Source organism: Mastigoproctus giganteus, chromosome 6 (genome assembly GCF_048544385.1).
Source record: "Mastigoproctus giganteus isolate SK-2022 chromosome 6, ASM4854438v1, whole genome shotgun sequence".
NCBI classification, from domain to species: Eukaryota; Metazoa; Arthropoda; class Arachnida; order Uropygi; family Thelyphonidae; genus Mastigoproctus; species Mastigoproctus giganteus.
This window is the reverse complement of record NC_143580.1, coordinates 208,973,534-208,991,786: the sequence shown is the minus strand read 5'-3', so window position 1 is coordinate 208,991,786 and position 18,253 is coordinate 208,973,534. Positions and strand designations below refer to the sequence as shown.

Below are 18,253 nucleotides of genomic sequence, written 5' to 3'. Positions count from 1 at the left end.
CACTAGAAAAACACTTTTCGTTTGTTAAAGCAGTCAAAAAGATATGCCTCAAATGGTTTATCCCTCTTATTAAACTCATTCACAATGGACTGATATTTGCAATGTCTTCTGATTGAATTCATCCCCAACAGAAACATTAATTTCTTAAAAGATATACTAATAATTGCAAATGATGCAAGAAAGCAAGCTTATGTAGCAGCAGAAAAAAAAAAAAAAAAAACGAGAGTTCACCGATCTGTACCCTCCAAGAATTTGTCTAGTTCTTCCTTGAATTTATTCAACCTATCCACTTCCACAACAGATGGAAAACTCTTCCCACAATCAACCTGTGCCTCATCTTGAGGACTGATAAGTTTGAGATGATACACAGGTTGTCAAGGTGGTTAGTGACAGACAACAGATTCAGCCTGCTGGTTGAAGCTGGTATACTGCAACCATCCATCCAAAACTTGAATTTATGACCCCACCCCCAGGTGTGTTGTCTCAGCAATTGGGATAATGCCATTAATGATCAGCTTACTCAATCCACCCAAGGCTATAAACACCTAAATCAGATTTCCCCACAAGTGCCTCGAGTTAAGATGCTGCAATTTGTAGAACTGAAACCTTTCTAGGTAAGAGTAGCCTTTTGTTTCCTTTACCAATCTGGTCATCCTTCTCTACACCTGTTCCAGCAGATCTACATCCTTCCTAAAGTTAGGCCTGCAGATCTGTATTCATCCCTGGCAGAATCTGTTGTCTGCCACTAACCACCTTGACAACCTGTGTATCATCTCAAACTTATCAGTCCTCAAGATGAGGCAACCAGGAGGGATAATCATATACTTATCCCTGCTAAAAAAAGTTTCTGTGTATCACTGACAAAAGCCGATGAGCTGTCCTGGCAACGTGTCTGTACTGCTCAGAGAATTTCATATTTGACTGCAGAATTACCTGCAAGTCATTTTAATTCTCTAATACCCTGAGTGTAGTAGTACTACTTAGGTGATTAGTTACTCTGGGATTATTGCTACCCATATGCAGTACGTTGCATTTGTGGATGTTAAACTTCAACTGTCATTTTTCAGCACATCGACCCAATTTTCCAAGATCGTGTTACAGTCGCTCGCCCTGTTGACTGTCATTAACAATGCTCACAACCTTTGTATCACCTGCAAAATAAGACATTAAGCCTGATACACCGTCTTCAAATCATTGATAAATATTGAAAACAACAATGGACCCAGCACCGAACCCTGAGGAACTGCACTAATCACATTAGTGCAGTTCCTCCACTAATCACTAAGAGCAGTGCCCATTCTCTGTCTTCTTCCACTCAACCATCCCTTTATCCATAGCAGTTAGTTTTCCCTTAATCCCACACCGCTCCACTTATTATAGCAGTCTTTTATGTGCAACAGTATCAAAAGCCTTCCTGAAATCCTAAGTATATGATGTCAAAATTATTTCTGACATACAGTTTCTTGATTACCGCATCAAACTAACGTATCAGATATGTTAGACAAGACTGCACCTCAACAAATCCATGCTGTAATTGCAGTGTCATTGCATGCTTGTCCAGATGGTTCTGCATTATCCCTTTAAACAGTGATTCCATTATTTTCCCTAGAACAGATATCAAGCTAATAGGTCTGTAATTACTAAAGTCACCCTTTAATCTCCCTTTATGAATTCGAGATATATTCACACATCTACAGTCCATAGGGAATCCAAGGATGCTCTCATAATTATGGCCAAGGGTTTGCTATTCCCTTTTGCTGCCTCTCTTAATACAATCAGATAGATTCCATCAAACCAAGGTCTCTTTTTTATGTTCATTTTCAACAATTTCTCTTCCACTTTCCTTTCAGTTAATACAGAGTCATTTAGCTCACAGTTAAAAGTTTGATAACTTTCTGACATCCCCTTCCCAAAAGAATTCCCTATGTGTGAACGTAGATGCAAAATATCTAGTCAATTTGTCAGCAAACTGAATAAGACCATCAACAGTTAAACCATAGCATCAAGGGGCCCAATGTGATTCAACCCCTTCCTTCTATTGTTAATATAAGCATAGCAGTCTTTGCTGTTTTTCTTTGCATTCTTTACCAGATAATTCTCAAAAACTGCTTTTCCTTCCTAAATCTCCTTTATGACCTGATTACAGACTAATTTATATCTGCCACAGGTTCCTGTATCACCTGATAATTTATATGCAACCCATGCAATTTTTCTCTGCCACATGTCAAGAGTTCATCTGACATCCATTTAGATCTAACCCTTAAACGGCATTCCTTCATTGGTATGAAAAGGCTAGTACCTTCTTTGATTAGTTCCTTCAATAATTCCCATTTATAAATTGCTGTTGATGACATCATAAGTTGTTTCCACTCCTCAGAATTTTAAAACTGTCTGAGACCACTGTAGTCACTCTTACGAAAGCAAAAGCCTATACTGATATGAACGTACGTACGTGTGTGCGTGTGTGTGTGTGTGTGTGTGTGTGTGTGTGTGTGTGTGTGTGTGTGTGTGTGTGTGTGTGTGTGTGTGTGCGTGTGTGTGCGTGTGTGTGCGTGCGTGTGTGTGTGTGTGTAGGAGCAGGATAGACAACATATGTTAATGAGAACTGAAAATTTACTGAGAATAACTGCCAAAAGCAGTTTTAATAATTCATATTATTGTTCATGTTAAAGTGTCTGTTCCTAACTCATTTAGAAGCTCAGTATAAATGTTTAACTATAAGGGCTGTTCAATAGTGTTCATAATTTTTTTTTCCCAATGCACCTTTAATTAATAATCCATATTTTGATCGTCCTTTTCAGATGAGAGTAGTCCACATTTGATGAAATGCACTTACTCCAAGGTTTCTGCCATTCTTCAAAAACACATTGGAAGTCATTTCTTTGGCATGCATTTGAAAATTGTCTCGGATATCTTTCCAACTTCTAACGACGGGAATCGTTTTCCTCGCAGCTCCTTCTTTAACTGGGGGGGGGGATTGCAGGATTCAAGGTCATTCTTGAAGGGCAGATGAGGAACACATTTAACATTAATGCTGGCTAAGTACTTGATGACAGTATGAGTAATGAGAGGTCTTGCATCGTCATGAGGATGCATGCACCAATCTGCATGCACTTGTGGTCGTTTGCAGCAAAGTGTGCAGTACAGTTCTGTAGTAAGATCCTGTAACAGTTATATGATACAGCACAACATGCTGGTAAACCATTCCTTGAATGTCAGAAAACCAGATGACCATAACATTTCTTGCAGAAGCCACAATGTTTGCTTTTTTTGTTTTTTCCAGTTTTGACGATGACATAGACTTCCAACCTGGCTTTCTTGCTAACTGTCCGGGTCAAAGTGACGAAGCAAGTCTCACCTGCCATTATCATCTTATGCAGATCTCACCATCTTCAGTAACTGTCTGTTGAAGATCATGTTGAAGATTCAGGACAGTAACATCATTCACGATATATCTTCTGTTAGTGAGGATGAAGTCGATTTCATTAGTTGTTAATCCATTTGGACTCCTCCATGTCCACTTTCTGTTCACCCTTTTCTTGAAAAAAGTGTTCATTACTGACATTCCTCTAGATTCTGCAAATTCCACGAGTCTTTCACCTCTTTCATTTCTTTCACCAATTCCAACATTTCCTATAGTTCCCCTTTCTGTGCTGTTTTGTCTTTTTCCAACCTTAGAATTGAAGTCCCCCATAATAATAGTGAAGTAGGTTTTCTGGTCATCTAGAAGTCTCTCAATTTCAGTGTACATTTCTTCAACCTCTTCATCATCATGGCTCCATGTTGTATCTCTTAATAAATTTTTAAAAAAATCATTGGGGCTTGTAAAAACATATTTCAGGAATTATGGTAGATGATTCTTCTCCAAATATAATCACAATATTTTGGGCATATTCTCCAACAGATTATTCTCAAGCATTATTTATCATTAAACATATTTCAATCCTCCCAGGAATTGTACCTAATCAATGTATAAGTGTATTGTAATGCAAATCAATGAGTTAAATAAATCAGCACTGAAAATTATTATACCTCTTTCACTGCTAGTGTAAATGGAGATTCACCTCCTTTATTCTTTACATCAGCACTACAGTGATTGTCAAGAAGTAATTTAACTATTTCTTGGAGTAGCAAGTCATGTTCTTTTTGCCTCTGAAACAACAAAAAAAAAAAAAAAAGAGGAAGAAATTAAAATACAAATTGAACTATTTAACATCTGTAATCCATTTAGTATTGGTCTATAATAGAAGATTTTTGGTAATATAATACTATATAAGTTTAATGAGAAGAAAATGGACTTAAATTCAATAAAATTATGTGTAATTCTACAGGTATTATAAGCACTGTGGCACAATTTCTATAGAGATTCGTGACAGGCCAGATGGGATTACAATATGTTCAAGAACACATACAAAGAAATCACAAAAGTTAATTTACACTAATGACATGCCATTTTTTTTTTTAATGAAAACTCTAAAACACAAAAGGTATTAGAACCTTTATTACTTTGTATTGTGCATAGGCTGAAGGTTGAGAAGATGAAAGAAGATATTTTTTGACATTAGACTTAAATTTGCTGAAAATTATAATCTCTAAATTGTAATTTTCAGGAAATGTATAAAGGGAGACTGTTTCAGAAAACTGAAGTTAAAGGAACAAATGAGCAATAAAAAATAAAATGGTTACAGTAAAAAGATGCTGACTGGTTATGATGTGTTCAGACTAATTTGGAATCGAGAAAGTGAATTTCAAAAGCCAACTCAGAAGAACAGTGCCCATGGAAGTATCTGTAGAAAAGTATGCAGCAAAAACAAATCGTCTATGAAACAGAGAATGGAGGGACTTTGCAAGAGATGGGTCATTAATTTACCTAACTATTCTCTTTCAAATGGCATCTAGAAACCTCAGAGGTGACACTGCCCCAGTTGTGGGAAAATTATTCCATGGTAAGCCAGATTTGAGATTTGTACAGAGCGAGTAGCTGTTTAGGGAAAAAAAAGTAACACTGAGAGCAAAAAAGAAAACCCAGATTTTTAGATGTAGAGGACGCAACATTTGTGATGAGCTTATGCCAAGAGAAATCAGAAGTCAGGGTAATCTCTAATGGAGATTACCCTGACTTCTGATTTGAAGATAAGCATAGGATCATTTTTGTGAGATATAGGACAGGGCTGAATTTTAGAAGAACTGATATTAAGTAAGTTATCTTTATCTCTCAGTGTCCCTTAGGTTACCTTTATAAATACCACACTGAGCATTTTATCATTAGTTCAGATTACTAGGCTACTTCAGATTACTACAACTACACATCCAATAACAGGCACTATAGCCACAGCAGCTTGTTCACATTAAACCCCCCCCCCCCCACACACAAATACGACCTAGTGTATGTGTCAAACTCTTTCAAATGGAGTCTAGAAGCCTGAGAGGCATTATGGAGGGCTCCAGGTGTGGGAACAATATTCCATGGCAAGGCAATTTGATATTTGTACAGAGTGAGTAGCTGTTTAGAAAAAAAGTAACACTGACAGCACAATAGAAAACCCAGGTTTTTAGGTGCAGAAAAAGAAATATTTGTGATGTGCTTATGCCAAAAGAAATTAGAAGCCATGGTAATCAATAATGGAGATATAGGTTCTTCTCTGTAAATCTGAGTATCATTGAAGATAAGTGTAGGATCCTTTTTGTGAGATATAAGAAAGGACTGAATTTTAGAAGGATTGAAATTACTAGTGAACTACATATCCAATACAACCTTCTAGTATAAGGGTGCCAAACTCAGAAGTGTACAGAGGGTGCAGAAACATTGGGAAGAGAGGGCAATAAACATCTTACAAAATTTTGACTCTCTAGTCTGGACTAACAAGCATAATCTTAGATGGAGTGAAACACATTTTTAGTGAGCAAAGTTATTTATTTAAATAAATATTACAATATTTCTTTAAAAAGTAATTATAGATTTTATTATTCAGAAATAAAAACAAATAATTGTGACCGCACATCTGACCCCAATAAATTTAACACAGCAGTGGCATTACTGAGAGAAATTACATATTTTACTTATTTCCACTTGCACAAAATTTCGTTATCTTGTGGTATTTATGAAGGTTCACATCAACTAAGAATTTTATTTTAAATCTTGTATTAGGGTATTTCCTTTAAGTAACACCATCTATTATTATTTTCACATAGGTGGAAAAATCATAAATGAAAGCTGACAACACATGACGGAGAGGGAAAAAAATGTAAGAGGGCTGCCAGTTTGACATGCCTCTTCTAGTCTCTTTAATGACTGAAGAATTTTAATCCTGTTTATTCACTTTCTTTATAAGCCATTGGCTAGAAATTAACTTTGTTGCTGAAGAAGAAGAGAGTTGGACAACCAGGTGTATGCTACAGGTGAATCTGGACTCAGAACTTGCTAAAAAGGAGATGTGTTGGATGGCATGTCCACATTATTTATAAAATTAATGAATAATAAGAGGAAATTCTGTAAACATTTCAGAATGTGTAGGTGTCGATTCAATATTCTGTGGTTTAAAACTGAAAATGATATAATGTGAGAAAATACACAATTTAGAAAAGCAGTAAAGCTGCATGAAAAATCTGCTTTATGATTAAGATAAAATACTTTCGTTAACATCTTTACATAACACATAAGTAGTTCCTTTTTTTTTTTTTTTTTCATTTTATTTATAAAATTAACAATCAATTTCTTTAATTTTTTAAATATATATCAAAAAATTAATCGTTATTTATGAACCTGTTCATAATTTAAATTAATTGAACTTGAAGAGGCAAGGTCGGAAAATTAAAATACCAAACATTATTTGCTGTTGGGTCTAATAAGTTGTTGGGCAGAGTAGAGAAACTAACTAGCGAAGGCGCACAGACATTTGTTTTAGATGATTGATGCTGGGTTGATTCCAGCATCAATCATCCGGTGCCTCCGTAGCCAGGTGGGAAGGAGCAGCAGTGCGTAACACACACTTCTTGATTAGACCGGGGTTCGAACCCTTCACCACCAAATACGGAGGATGCGGAAAGGTCAGGGAATGACCACTGCATATTCCCGAGCAATATGGCCTTAGTTGCTAATGCTCCTAAAAGCCGACTAACAAACAAGCATCAATCATCTATTGTAAAAGTTTTCTGATACTAATGAAAATATTTTTGATTTGGCTGTTGTAATGGTAAGGTGATAGTTTTTTTTATTTTCTTATGTTTTCTTTTATTTTATTTTCTTACCCCAAAATACCTATATCCTGGTTTGCCAAGGCACATTGCATAAGAAAAGATGCAGCGATTCTTGATCTTTTTTGTCTCCCATATAGTTGTATGACTCCTATGAGTGTATGACTTTTTCAAAAGCAAACTCATTATCTGGAAACAATATGATTTTATTATTATCTTGCTGAGGTAATACTTCTGTTCTTACATGGATGTTCTACATCAGCGGTTCACAAACTGGGGTCCGTAGACCAGATCCAGGGGAGCTGCGAAACAATCCTTTGGGAACTGGTCAAATTATTAGTTCTATGTATAGCAAATTGATGATAGATAAAGTTATTATTATATATTTATGTAAAAATAAGAATAAAGTTGAGTTGTTTTAAAAATAAAACTTTGAATTTTCTTTTCAGAAAACCTAGTGTCCATACATATAGGGGACTCCCCCCCCCCCAAATCATTTACTCCGATCTTCATATGACTGGGAATCCAGCACAAGTGGATATCGAATCCCCTTGCATAGAGTGTATATTATCTGCTGAATTTGGGATAGGGTTGGATGATTACTATGTGTCATCACTGATAAAACCTGTAGCGCACACACTGAACCCGAATATTTAACACACCGTTAGAAACAGTGATTTCTTATGTGATCTGCAGTGTATATGCTGCAGTCAAGGGCTATCTGCTCTGATAGAGTATTATCTGGTAAAACAGCAGCAGATCCCACATACAATCCTGACTTTGAGCCATCATCTGTGTAAACTAGCAAGAAGTCAAAATGTTCTGCACAGTGTTGTGAATAGAGCTGAATGTAGACAGAAGGTGGGGTATTAGACTTTGTTGCATACTTGAGAGAGAAGTCACATGCTGGTACTTGAGCACACCAGGGTAGAAGTGACTGCTTTGGTGATCAAGCAACTTTGTCTACCATGATGCTAAGCTCATTGAGTAGCTCTTGAACATGAATGCTGCTGAATGGGCAATTGGCAGTCCGACGTGCAGTGTAAATATTTTCCCATCGTGGCTGAAAATGGATGTCCACATGGAGTGATCTGGCAGGGACTTCAGCTTGAAGACATATTGTAGAGACAACTGCATTCATCGAAGCGACAAGCCTGGTTAATTTGCTTCGAGACACAGATTTTGGACATTTTTTTTGTTTTTTTACAGTTGATGAAATTGTTGAGTGTGTGAAAATTTCAAATAGCACATGTATTTATATTGCTGTTGGTGGTGGTGGTGGTGGGGGGGGACACGTTACAATTATAAAATAGAAATATGACACTTTTCAGATTAGAGGTGATAAAATCATTAAGCAGGCAAAAAATTCAAAATTATGCACCAGCATAATTTTGAATTAGCTTTTCTGCTTATTCTGCTTGGTATGCTGCAAACAGAAGTCAATGGACTCCAATATTTGAATATTTTGAATTAAGCAGTATTGCTTAATTCAGGGGCTTAGAGGGGAACAGGTATCCTGTGTGATATCAGACACTCAGACTAAAACACTGACGGATCCAATATCTCTCTATTACAGAAGATTTAGGAGAAGTCCGGTTGGCCTGCCTCCCTAAAATCAACTCGTGCACACCTTCTCGATGGTAAGCCCTGTTATGTCACTTAGGTGGCAACGAACATGTAGAGTGGTTCTCTTCAAGACGCCTGGTCAGCGTGAAGTGGAACAGACCAAACCCACCAGCATATGACAGAACGACAAAACAAATGGCCCTCAGTCCCCAGCAGCTTTCACTCTCCCTCTTACGGCAGCGAGAGGATCAGACTGAAAGCAGATCAGACTGAAAGGTGCTAAGAATCTCTGTGTACGACCAGGCTGCCATGCATGGAAACTGAACTTGGCCTGTTATAACGTAAGATCACTCATCGGTGAAGACAGGATATTAGAGCTGGAAAAGGAATTAGAAAATGTGAATTGGAATATCATCGGTTTGGCTGAAACAAGAAGAAGAAATGAATCAATTATAAGTTTATCAAGTGGAAATGTGCTGTACACCAATGGAAACAGTGAAAGGAGTGAAGGTGGAGTTGGGTTTCTGGTCCATAAAGATTTTAAAAACAACATTTTGGAATTCAAAAGTACATCACCAAGGGTGTCAAGACTAATACTGAAGATTTCTAAGAGGTACAAGCTAAAGATTATAATGATTTATGCACCAACATCGAGCCACGATGATGAAGAGGTTGAAGAAATGTACACCGAAATTGAGAATCTTCTAGATGAGCAGAAAACCCACACTATTATTATGGGGGCTTCAATGCTAAGGTTGGAAAAAGGCAAAACAGCGCAGAAAGAGGAACTATAGTAAATTTTGTAAGGCCATATTGCTCCGGGATATGCGGTGGTCATTCCCTGACATTTCCACATCCACCGCATTTGATGGTGATGGGCTCGAACCCCGGTCTAATCAAGAAGCGTGTGCTACGCACTGCTGCTCCTTCACACCTGGCTACAGAGACGCCTGTTGGAATTGGTGAAAGAAATAAAAGAGGTGAAAGACTTGTAGAATTTGCAGACTTGTAGAGATAAATCAGTAATTAACACTTTTTTCAAGAAAAGGGTGAACAGAAAGTGGACATGGAAGAGTCCAAATGAATTAACAACTAATGAAATCGACCTCATCCTCACTAACAGAAGATATATTGTGAATGATGTTACCGTCCTGAATAAGGTAAATGTTGGAAGTGATCACAGAATGGTAAGATGTACACTTGATATAGATGTAGGAAAGGAAAAAACAGACTCGAGTAAATAATACAAAGGTCTTTAAGATAACTGGTTTTCCTCCTCCTCAAAGGTCTTTGAGGAGGAGAAAAACTAGTATGTACTGGAAATTAAGAACAAGTTTGAGCTTCTGCAGAATACTCAGGACCAAGATATCGACGAGGAATATTACAACTTTCTGAAAGTGATAAAGCCAGAGAAACCTATAGGGAAAAAGAAATCCAAAGAAGAAAAAATTAGTCAAGAAATCCTTGTCATGATGAACCGAAGACGACAAATGAAGAGCAAGAAAAACACTGTCAGGGAGAAAATTGAATATACTGAGTTATGCAAAGCCATTAGAAAGAGACTCAGAGAGGATATAAGAAGATTTAACACAAGAAAAGTAGAACAAGCATTAAGGGAAAACAAAGGATTTAAATCAGCAGCCACGAGCAGTAATACAGAAAAACAACTGATACTGAAACTGAAGAATAGCGATGGTATACTTATAAGCAGCAGAGAAGGCATAATTCAAATAGCAGAAGACTACTATAGGGAATTATACAAGGAGCGAGGGAATGATGCCAGCAGTGGGGAAGCTGGATTGCAAAGTAGCAACACATACGACAACCCGATATTCAGGAGGTCGAACATGCATTGAAGAAAATGAAGAATCAGAAACCCTGGGGGAAGATGAAATTGCTGTAGAGTTGTTAAAATTGGGAGGAAGAGACATAACACAAAAAATGGCAAGGCTCTTCACAAAGTGCAGTAGAAAAGATGTGATGCCTAAGCTGTGGAATAATGCAATCATAGTTTTGCTGCATAAGAAAGGAGATAAATCAGAAATTGGAAATTATAGACCAATTAGCTTGTTATCCCACATCTACAAGTTGTTCACAAGGGTTATTACTAACAGATTAGAAAGAATACTTGATGAGAATCAACCGAAAGAGCAAGCTGGCTTTAGGACAGGATTCTCAACTACGGATCACCTTCACGTAATAGCACAGCTAATGGAGAAAGCAAATGAATATAAAACACCATTATGTCTGGCATTTGTGGATTACGAAAAGGCATTTGACTTCATACAGCATAAGGCAATTTTAGGGCACTGGAAAGACAAGGCATGATACCCCATATATTATGATTTTGAAGAAAATATATGAGAGTGCTACATCCTTCATTAGACTAGATAAAGACAATAATAAATTTAAAATTAAGAATGGAGTTCAACAAGGAGACACAATATCTCCGAAGCTGTTTACTGCTGCCCTTGAGGAAGCTTTCAGAAGATTAGACTGGTCGCAGAAAGGAGTCAATGTGAACGGAGAGTACCTAAACCATTTACGATTGGCAGATGACATTGTGGTCATGAGCCACGATCCCGAAGAATTTGAGGAAAATCTTAATCAGTTATGCACAGTTAGTAAGGATTTTGGACTAAAGATGAGTATGGCAAAAACAAAAGTAATGATGAACAAGTATGCCACAGAAAGGGAAATAATGATTGAAGGAGCAGTAATTGAAAAGGTGGAGTCATATACTTATCTGGGACAGGTTATTAGCTGTAATAATGATAAATGGCTGGAAGTCAAGAGAAGAATAAATTTTGGATGGATAGCATTCAGGAAATATAGTCACATACTGAAGAGCAATATCCCAGTTTGTCTGAAATGTAAAATAATGAACCAAAGTATACTACCCACCATGACTTATGGAAGTGAAACTTGGGCACTCACCAAAAGAATGGAAGAGAAGCTGAGAACTACACAACGAAGAATGGAAACGAATTATACTGGGAATCAGACTGTTAGATAAGAAGAGAAACACATGGATTAGGCAGCAATCTCAAGTAAAGGACATTCTTATTAAAACTAAAGAACTAAAATGGTCTTGAGCAGGACACATAGATTGAAGACATGATGACAGATGGACTAAGAAAATAACAGAATGGTACCTAAGAGGAGCTAGAAGAAAACCTTCAAGACAAAGGCGGAGATGGATAGATGAAATTCATGAGTTTTGGGCAGTAAATGGATGGCCAGTGATCAAAATAGAAGGAACTGGAAAGTTGCTGGAGAGGCCTTCATCCTGCAGTGGATTCAAAATGGCTGATAATGATGATGATACTTAAATCAAAATATTCAAATTCAACAACAGAATTTAAAAATTTTCAATTCTCTGAGCAATAGATTCGGCAGTCCTGTATTAAAAAAAAACCTGCAAAACTGGACATATTATTTACCATCAAGTGGTGAAGCCTTTTTCAGAAAGAATTACAAGAATGATTGCAATCAAAGAACACCTCTTTCCAGAGTTTATGTTTTTCCAAATGGGTTATCAGGGAATTATTCTGGGAAAGACCTAACTGCCCCAAGGATTAGATTATGTTTTATTTAGCAAGTACATTGGAAAGTTTAGATGTGAACCTAACTAGTGCATTTCCTTTCATTAAAACTTGGACGTTCATTTAATTAATATGATTTTATTTGTTGCAACTTCTAGGAAACGGATTAAAATAACACTGCCTCTTTCCCTCTAGTAAAAGGATGAAGAGAGACAGTAATCATTAGACTCAACTGGGAAAAAAAAAAAAAAAAAAAAAAAGAGGAAGTATCTGTGAGATGCCTGAGCTGGGAAAAGTGCTGCATTTCTTCTTTGTGGTTCTTCCGAGCAACCATTCTATCACAACCATAAAATATTGTGGTAAAACTTTGTCTATATTTAGAAAAACAATTTTAGTAAAACTATGTCTATATTTAAAGTTTCAGGCATGAATCTTTGATTTAAAAAAAAACTTTTGTTGTTGTGAATCATCTGACAGATCCTGCATCAACATTGCCAGGTTAACAAAAAGTTTTCTTTAGCAATCACATCTTTACAATCATCAGGGAAAAGAAAATAGGCTTCAAAAATCTAGTGATTACAGAACCATCACTTGTTATTGTTATTTGGTTTTTAGGAGCATTAGCAACTAAGGCCATATTGCTCCGGGGATAAGTGGTTGTCATTCCCTGACCTTTCCGCATCCTCCATATTTGGTGGTCACGGGCAACCATCACTTAATTGATTGTATAATTTTAGGGCCATTTATGGAAATTTCATCCTTGTTATTCAAAACAATTTCATTTAACAATCCCTTGAAATATTCAACTCTATAGTGCAGTTTCAAGGATGATGTTTCAGCAAATTCAAAAATGATACTATTGCCACGAAAAAAGGACTGACAAAGATATGGGTGGGGTAGTGGGTTTGAAGGACACAAACAACATAAAAGCACTGCTGCCAAACAAATAAAACTGATGGCTATTATGATATATCACTTTGTACTGTCAATTAATAAAATAAATACAATTATGTCATGATATTAGCCAAATATAAGACATTCTTAATTAATAAAATAAATACAATTATGTCATGATATAAGCTAAAAATAAGACATTCTTCAAACATTAATTTTAATGTGACAATGGGATGATAAAGTAAACTGGCCACAGCTAAATCCTCTCATAAACCTTATGTAAGCAACCAAGAGTGATGGTTTTTTGAGGAGAGTGTAAGTTCGTAAAAATTGGAAAAGTATGAACACAATCCTCTGAAATATCATTTTCTTCTTATTTTAACTTAATAGCTGAACAGCAAGAATAACATGAAAAACAGAAGAAATCATCAAAAAAAAAATATATATATATAGAAATATTTCAAAGATAAAATGCAATACAATCAAACCCAAATCTTTTGTTGTGGTTATTATTTTTGGCGCAAGGGATGCCAGGCCATATTGCACCTAGTGCAAACAGTCAGAAACGACCGTAAAAGTTTATCCGTTTAAGAAAGGAGAAAAATTCTATGAGGCTGGCTTGCTACCTATGATATGACAGAGGTTCAAAGATTTTTTAAGATTAGGAAGTAAAACTGAATGAGAGTTGCCGGGCATGCAAGTGCAAGGTGCATTCAACAAGTATGTGCTTCATGTGAGCTGAGAATTGCAGTGTGAACACTGTGGAGGATCACTGCCTGTGAAGAGAAATAGTTAAGAAATGCGACTTGGACCAATTCTTGCTCAGACTAGGAGACTGTGACCAATTCTTGCTCTGGCTAGGATTACTTCTTTCTTTCTGTTTTCCCAGAAGCTAAAGGCCCATAACTGTGTGTGTTTTATTTGAAAGAGTTTATTATCTGTTTTAGATTGCCATATAAGTCTACATTGTTCCTTTGATATTCTTCGTAAATTAGATTTGCAGTCAACATATGGAATGAGAGATGATAATGAAGCTGAATTAGATGGATGTTTGGTGGCATGGTCTGCACATTCATTTCCAGATATCCCAGTGTGGCCTGGGATCCAGCAAAAGATCACTACTAGCTAGCATTCATGAGTATGTATCAACATATTTCTTATAGTTTTCATTAAAGGATTGATTGGTGAGCAGGTGTTTTGTAAAGCTAAAAGTGTATATATATGATACTTTTTTTGATGGACAGATGGAGAATATTTTCTAGGGCAAACTTGACAACAAATAACTCATCTGTATAATTGCTGCATTCAGTTGGAAAGTGATACAAAGATGGTATTAAAAGGGAAAACTGCTGCAACACCTACTCCACTATCAGACTTTGATCCATCAGTATATATTTTTGTAAAAAGAGGATAATTCTCTGTGTGAGCAGTATCGAGTAGTTGTATGTTGATATTTGCAAGGGAACATTTTCCCCAATTTAGGAAGTAATTGTTGCAGGATGGTTTAATATAGGGGAAACTGAACAGTTTGGATCTTAGTTTTTAGAGGTGTACATTCCAAGTTTCTGATAGTGCCTGTAATCCGACACCACTAGGCTGAACTGTGCTGGGTTTATTTCTATAGAACATTTTAAATGTAAACTGTGGATCACTAAGTATAGGCCAAATGGGATGGGTGGGCATGCCTCGAATTTTTTTTAGCTGCATAATTCAGAAGTAACACCTTTCTTTTCTGACAGAGTGGAACAACACGGGTTTCAACATAAAGGCTTTGTACTGGCGACGTTCTATACGCGCCTGTTGCAATCCTGAGGGCAGAATGTTGAATAGGAGCAAGGTATGTTAGCACGCTCGTCCTGGAAGAGTCATACATCAGGGCTCCATAAACAAGACGGGACCTAATTAGAGTTCAATACAATTGAAGCAAGGTGTAGCAGTCTATGAGTATATTAATTTTTTTCTGGGAAGTAGTCTGCAGATATTTGACATGTTCTAAGAAATTAAGCTTACTATCAAAAATCAGGCCGAGGATGAAGATCTTTGCCAAAACATCAAGTGGTATCAAAAGCCTTCTCTCTGTCAAGGCATACCATAACTCGATGCTTGTTTCGGATAAACGCATTCCTGATGTTAGTTTCAGCTTTGACCATGAGATCCAGGGATGATCGATTTTTTCTGAAACCAAATTGGTTATCAGAGATTAGATATTTGGAATCAAGATACCAGGTCAGTCGCCAGTGTATCATTTTTTCCAGGGTTTTACTCAAGCAGCTATAAAGAGAAATAGATCTATAGTTGTGAGTAGGGCTTACAATACCGAGATTCCAGGATCCCGAATACCGGTCATTTTTTTCTGGTATTCAAATCCCAATATTGATACAAAAATACCGGTTTTTCAGTACTAATTTAAAAAAATAATTATCCATGATTTATTCACATAAAGGTTATAAAATCGACAACAACAAATCATTAATACTGCTGAATTTGCAAATGAGGGAATATTATACACAGTACAAATGCAACGGAAATCTGAAAACATAATGAAACTGTAAGACAAAAATCTTACAAATATATTTCTCTTAGTAAGTAGAGGGCACGTGTATGGAAGTAAAGCACATAAGGAATAACGAAAACATCATTACGGAAACGTTTCCATTAGTGGCTGTAGGCCTGGTAGTGCAATTAAGGAATAGGGTGAACAATGGTGAATAGAAGCTACTCAACAATAGTTTAATCCCTCAATTACACCTCTACTTGAGGATGCAACATGTGACATTTAGTGCATTTTTGGAAAGGGTATCGGTATGGAGCAGTTCAAAGGTATTGTGAACAGGTGATCTAGAGGTAAAAGATGAAAGTGTTTCGTTGTGTGGGAAAAATATTCTGTTTTTCCCACTAAAGGAAGAAGAGTGAGTTTAAAGAATAACACCGTGATTGGGTCAGGTTTAAATTAGATAGGGGGAGATATGTAAATGCATGCAAACCCTTCTGGGGTTTGCACGCATTTACGTATTAGCCTTCTGGGTAAATGCGTATTACCCTTCTGGGGTTTTGCACATAAACTTGCATATGAAAAAGCGTCCCTTGTACCGTAAGCTTGGACGATTGTATTACAATCATACCGTAACAACCCAGTTGTTACGGTATGAACGGTACAAGGGACAATTGTAACTTGCAATCAGTTCAATAAATATATAAATGAGGAGTAAATAAATAAAATAAATAACAACCACAAACCACCAAAAGGGTGGTTTGTGGTTGTTATTCGGAAGAGTTACAGACTTCCAGTGGTAGTTCTGGGTTCAATTCGGGGAGTGTCGAGCCCCTGGGGTCAAATATTATATATCGTGTGGGGGGGGGGATATCCCACAGCTCCTGGAAATTCTCATTTTTTAACGCAGTCAGGTAGCTTGTGGGGCTTAACTGTTTGTTGTACAAAAATCATAACAATGGCCACTGACAGGGATACTAAGGTACAGGGAAATAAAAATTAAAAAATAAATAAATACCCCCCCCCCCCACAACATACACAATTTAGATTTGGTTTCCCCACCAAGCTTAACCGCCAGTCCCTTTCTTTCAATAATACGGATACGGATATAGTGTCATAATAAGTCAAGAAGGAAAGATTTATTATTTTTAATAAAAAGGAAATAAGATTTTTTGAAGACGAGGGAATGAGGGGGGGGAGGAGGGGTTAAACTGTAATTGTCTACGACTATCTCAGTACAAAGTACCAAACAGCATAGAATCCAAAAGGGCGTTCTCTGCCACTAATTAAATATGTACCATAATTAGATCCAGTTTAAATGATAACACTATTGAGTTTCTTAAAAGCTCCCTTTATTCGGACAGGTAGTGTGGATGCTTAGACATAACTAAATTTACAGTTTCAATATACATATATATATTTTTTGTTTTTAGAATAACTGTATGTTAAATAATTTTTTGTTATAATATTTATTATTGTAATAAAAGTTTGATTTAAAACGTGAATTCAAGTAATTACTTGTTTTTTCCTTACTTAATCGCACCTAATTTTCATCAAAATGTATTGCGAAAAAAAATTTTTTTTTTTTTTTTTGGAATACCAGTATTAATACGGGTATCCCTATACTGGTTTCATAAATTAAAAATACTGAAATACCGGTATTGTAAGCCCTAGTTGTGAGGAATAGAGTGATCTTTCCCTGGTTTTGGAATTGCCAGTATATAGAAGTGATGCCAGCATGTGGGAAATGAATACTCAATGAAAATACGATTGTAGAAAGTCAGCAGCAAGGATAGTGATTTCTTATCTAAGTGTTTAAGTATTCCATCCAGACCAGCAGCACTGTTCTTTGAGGTATATATGGCTTCTTGAAGTTCAAGCATAGTAAGTGGCCGATTGTATGATAAACAAGATGTGGTGTTGAAGTTAAATTGAGATTTCAGCTGAAGCTTGAATCTTCTAAAATGATTGGTCGTATGCAGTGCAGGCAGACAACTGCGAGAATAAAGAACCTAAGGCATTTGAAATTTCTGCAGGAGTCCAGAGCTCCTGTTCATTCCAGTTGAAAATTAGAGAGGATAGGGGTGGAAATTTGTCATTTAGTTGTTTTATTTTTCTCAATATTATTCTAGAATCTGTATTTTTATTAACTGAATTTGCAAATCGGACCCAGGAGTCTCTTTTTTTGCTTTCTTTCTGATATGGCAAGCCTTAGGTCTGAGTTTCTTATAATTTATAAGATTATTGGTAGTGGGATGTTTGCTGAATATATTCCACACTCAGTTTTTTAGCTTTTTGGCACTCTTACAATCCTCATTCCACCAATAATTTATGGGTCTATGGGAGCTTGACTGTGACTGTGGAATGGCAATAGACGCAGTTTCTGGATTTGTTTGGTAATACAGTTGGTGATTATGTCAACTGGATGAGTTTCGATGATCTGGTTGTCAAAGGATGCATAATAAGTGTACTATGCCCAATCTGCCTTGAAAAATTTCCATTTTATGCGGTTTTCTAAAGATACAGAGCTTGAAGTTTGAATTTTACAGATTACTGGATAGTG

The 18,253-nt window shown here is 36.5% G+C and overlaps 1 protein-coding gene across 4 annotated transcripts in view; it reads right to left on the bottom strand.

Annotated features, from left to right (window-relative positions):
- The window catches only part of LOC150084913 (poly [ADP-ribose] polymerase tankyrase-like), a 1,170,388-nt gene that overhangs the window by 496,631 nt on the left and 655,504 nt on the right, over window positions 1-18,253 (bottom strand). For all 4 annotated transcript variants that reach the window (XM_090376702.1, XM_090376704.1, XM_090376701.1 and 1 more), the window contains one exon: window positions 4,033-4,152. In XM_090376702.1, coding sequence (XP_090232828.1) covers window positions 4,033-4,152 — 120 coding nt within the window. The remainder of the gene's footprint in view (window positions 1-4,032; window positions 4,153-18,253) is intronic.